General features: G+C 44.4%; 1 protein-coding gene across 1 annotated transcript in view; it reads right to left on the bottom strand.

Moving 5' to 3' along the window:
• Positions 1-4,616, bottom strand: part of PPFIA1 (protein tyrosine phosphatase, receptor type, f polypeptide (PTPRF), interacting protein (liprin), alpha 1) — a 146,805-nt gene that overhangs the window by 49,241 nt on the left and 92,948 nt on the right. Inside the window, exons 11-13 of the mRNA XM_011987091.1 lie at positions 3,802-3,864; positions 2,769-2,848; positions 1,900-2,035 (exon numbers count right to left, since the gene is read on the bottom strand). Coding sequence (XP_011842481.1) covers positions 1,900-2,035; positions 2,769-2,848; positions 3,802-3,864 — 279 coding nt within the window. The remainder of the gene's footprint in view (positions 1-1,899; positions 2,036-2,768; positions 2,849-3,801; positions 3,865-4,616) is intronic.

The raw sequence follows: 4,616 nt of genomic DNA, 5'->3' as shown, positions 1-4,616 counted from the left end.
GTGCTTATTACCATCTGACATACCGGGATGGTTTAAAAATATGTCCACAAACACTTTTAACACTCATCCCTTTAAGAGGTGGAGGGTGATTCTCACCCCAAACCCTGAGTGTGGGCAAGACTTAGCGCCTCACTCCAATGAACAGACTAGAGAGGAAGTGAAGGCTGCAGCATCCAAGACCAGGACTGGAAAGGCTGTGGGACTTTCTTCTCGCCCTCTCCTAGAGTACGGGCTGCTCGCATCACAATGCAAGGACCACAGAGCAGCCCTGGTGGCCAGATCCAAGTGGTGGGTGATGGCCCCGAGGCCTCCTGCCCCAGCTGGGTTTTTCTGCAGCTCCAGTCTTGCCAGATTGAGCCAGGACTGTCCTGCTCTGCTGCTCCTGCGCTCACAGGAGCCGTGAACTATGAAATGTTCACTGTTTTAAGCCACTGAGCTCCGTGGTAATTTGTTACACACCGATAGTCAACACACACACACTACTAGACTTTATATGTCGACTGTTTGTGTCCTCTGGGATGCAGGCATTCTTCCTGTTTCACTACACACTGCTGCAGCCCTAGGTCTCTACAGGGCTGTAATGGGGCCGGGCCCAAACTAGCTGTTGAGTGACTATGGGGGCTAAAATTACACTTACATGTATTCAAACAAACGCTGCTGAACAGACCAAAGAAAGAAGGTAAATGTTCAAAGGTGAATTCTTTTCACTAAATGATGAATATATGTATTCAATTACTTCTTTTATTTTTTAGAAACAAGGTCTTACTCTGTTGACCAAGCTGGACCGCAGTGGTGCAATCATAGCTCACTATAGCGTTGACCTCCCGGGGCCCAAAGGATCCTTCTACCCCAGCCCCAAGAGTAGCTGGGACTGCAGGTGCATGCCACCATGCCCAGCTAATTTCTTTATTTGTAGAGACAGGGTCTTACTATGTTGCCCAGGCTGGTCTCAATCTCCTGGGCTCAAAGGACCCTTCTGCCTCAGCCTCCCGAGTAGCTGGGACTATAGGCACACACTACCACACCCAGCTAAGTTTTTCTTTTTTTTTTTTTAAATAGAGACAGGGGTCTCCCTGTGTTGCCGAAGCTGGTTTCAAGCTCCTGGCTTCAAGCGATCCTCCCAAAGCACTGGGATTACCGGTGTGAGGCACTGCACCCAGATTTCTATTCTATTCTATTATTTTTTGAGACGGAGTTTTGCTCTTATAGCCCAGGCTGGAGTGCAATGATGCTTTCTCAGCTCACTGCAATGCCTCCGGGTTCAAGTGATTCTTCTGCCTCAGCCTCCCGAGTAGCTGGGATTACAGGCACCTGCCACCATGCCCAGCTAATTTTTTGTATTTTTAGTACAGATGGGGTTTCACCATGTTGGCCAGGCTGATCTCAAACCCCTGACCTCAGGTGATCCACCTGCCTTGGCCTCCCAAAGTTCTGGGATTACAGGCGTGAGCCACCCGCACCTGGCCTACTCATTTATTTTTAATCACTACTTTAAATCCATGATTATCACTGTATTTAAAAATGACTGTATTTTTATAAGAATTCCTATTAAAAGAAAGAAAGGAAAAAAAAAAAAAAACTACAGACGCCAGGCACAATGGCTCACGCCTGTAGTCCCAGCACTTTGTGAGGCCGAGGCAAGAGGACTGCTTGAGGCCAGGAGTTCAAGAGCAGCTTGGGCAACACAGACCCTATCTCTTTAAAAAAAACAAAAACAAAAACAAAACCCTATTTTAAAAAATGCTCTAAAAGCTAAACTCTTAGCCAGAAAATAGAAAATGAGAGGAGGGCAAGAAAGGCAATGACCTATCAACATTTTTATTCCAAAGCAGTCTGAAAGCCATAGGATAAGTAGGTTAACTTTCATGTAAGCAGAGGTATTTCACACAAAGACCTTGCCTTGGAAGGCTCATCTCGCAGGGCTGCCAGACGGCCTTTCTGCGGGCGCCGCAGCACTGCGCTGGTGCTGTAGGAGTCTGTGTGGCCGTCTGCCATGGGGAACCTGAAATCTGGGACACTGCCCAAGTGGGGTCGGCTGAAATATGAAAAATAAGAATGATCATTATTAGAAGAAAAGGAAATAAACTCTCTTCTAGTTAAGGCAGAATCTATCAATTTGGAAAAGTTACTCCACACAGGAAAGGGTCTCCAGGGAGGGCACTGCTCTCACCCGCCCCAAGAGCTACTTGTTGCCTCCTCCAGGACAACAGTTTGTCTCTCAGCCCCACCAGGTAGAAAGCTCTCCAGGAAAAGCTGTGCAGACGGCCACGGCGATGAGCAACAAGGAGCCCAGCTGTCTAGGATGAGAGAGACCCCGGGTCGCCTGAGACCCCTCCTCTGGGTCCAGGTGTCCGGCTCTGCATTTCTGCTCCACTTTCCCAGGGCTGACGAGAAACACAACCACACGCCACTGCTGGCCTTCAACTGCTCTGCAATTGTCCCACCCGTGCCAGCATCTGTGGTGTGAAATCTTGGGATCTGTCATCCTGCTCTTACATCATCAGTGTCACACTCTGCTGGCACCTCGATTAATATATCCAAATACTAACTGATCAAAACTCCTGCGTTTTGGAGTTCTGCCAGTGATGTGTGTCCTCAGTACCAAGCTCTAACCTTTGAGTTATTTCACTCTTCTCTCTTGCTTCCTGCTAAGCTACAGGCTCCTTGAGGCCACACCATTAGCCGCACCCAGTTAGGCTGCCCACAGAGCCAAGAGCTGACCTGCCACAGGTGCTGACAATACAGCTGCTCACTGGTTAATACCATACCCATGATGAAGTGAAGCACCTCTTAGCCTCATCTGGTCTAGTTCAGCTCTCAGTGCTTCAATGTTCAGGACAAGCTGATCCTACAGAAAAGCAAAAGACTTACATTACTGCTATCTCTTTGAGATTTTAAAATCACTTACTTCAAATGTGCTCAGATGTTGAGCATAACCCTAACAGGTTAAATCAGCAGTTAAAAATACCAAACATTTTAATTCTGGGAAAATTTTCTCCAAGAGTACTGCAATAAACATAAACACTCAGACTACTATATTAACTTTGTAAGCCCTAATGAATGAAAAGCTGTGTCTTAGTCATAGAAAAGCTTTTAAGAGGATAAACACCAAACCATTAACAATTATTAGTTTTGTAGAGAAGCAGACTCTTTTAGGGGAGAAAGGGACCAATATTCACATCCTGTGCGTCTCTGTATTGTGTTTAATTGTCTTACATCAGGTATGCGTCCATTCCTGTGTCATGAGTATACTTGATCTCATTTCTAGAGCTGTGCTGTCCACCACTAGCCACACGTGGCTACTGAGCCCTTGTAATGGGTTAGTGTAAATGGAGATGTGTTGTGACTACGAAATACACAGTGGAAAAAGAATGTAAAGTAGCTCAGTTCTGTTACTATTCATACATAATGAAATAATATTTTACATATACTGAATTAAATAAAGCAGATTTTACCTATTTCTTACTTTCTAAAATGTGACTATTAGAAAATTAAACATTACATATGCAGCTCATATAATATTTCTGTTGGACAGCACTGTCATTGATGCTAATATTTTAGCTTCAAATAAATCCAGAAAGGACTCTGAATTCTGAACCATATGCACAGCCAGACTCAAAATACACCTGAAATACAAAGGCATTCAACATACAAGCCTGAGAGCGCTAGGAACTTATGGCAGTGGACTATGAGAGCCACAAACCAAGTTGATCTCCACTCTGTCAGACATCTGCAGTAACTATCATCATCATCAACTCAGTTCAACTCGGCTCTTCATGGATTTAGAGAAGATTTCAGTACCTTATCGTGTTGTGTTTCTTCTAATTGTTTTTTTGCATTTTCAACTTCTCTTAATAGAGAATTCTGAAAAAGACAGATAGTCCTTTAGTGTTTCTTTAAAATGTACCATTTAAATACATAGCATGGCTGTATCTGTTTTAAAAAAAAAAAGGACCACAGAAAGGGAACGGAGCCAGAAAGCACACCAGCAAGCATTGGGTCCCAGAGTCAGACCCTCAGGCGGCGACACCTTCTCTTATGTCTCTTACTAATGTAACATCTACTCCTCACCAAATGAACTTTCTAAAGGTAGGTATGTCAAGTTCACGGTGCAAGTTCATTTTAGTCAGTTAAACTGGCTTATACTAGCTTTTAGACTTTATAATTTCTTGGTCACTTGTGAAACCTGAATTTAAGTTTCAAAGATAATCAAAGAAAAAAATCAAAGTAAAAACACTGCTCCATTAAGGCTGACCCACTGATCAAGGAGGTGAGTGGGATAACGACTCTGTGTGGTCTCTGGAAATGCCCTCCATGGTCAGCACCATGTAAATAAACATGTCATGCAATGAGCGGGAATCATTAGTCTCTGAGATGAGCAGACCCCAATCCTAACAGCCAATCTCAGCGCAGTTTCTGAGTCTCATCGCTAGGGACACTGCATAGTCAGGACAGGCTTTATCAAACTGGAATCCAGCTGCTACCCATTCGAGCTTCTCTGACACAGATTCTAGGATATCCCTTCCCTTTGGCGACAGCTAACATGTTTCCATGATGACAGTGCTCAGAGTCCAGGCTCAGCCTTCAACTTTTTCCAAATCAAATGAAAAAGAATG

This window comes from Mandrillus leucophaeus, unplaced genomic scaffold, assembly GCF_000951045.1.
Source record: "Mandrillus leucophaeus isolate KB7577 unplaced genomic scaffold, Mleu.le_1.0 Scaffold30, whole genome shotgun sequence".
Taxonomy (NCBI): domain Eukaryota; kingdom Metazoa; phylum Chordata; class Mammalia; order Primates; family Cercopithecidae; genus Mandrillus; species Mandrillus leucophaeus.
The sequence above is the reverse complement of the archived record's forward strand: the minus strand, read 5'-3'. Positions and strand labels throughout refer to the sequence as shown.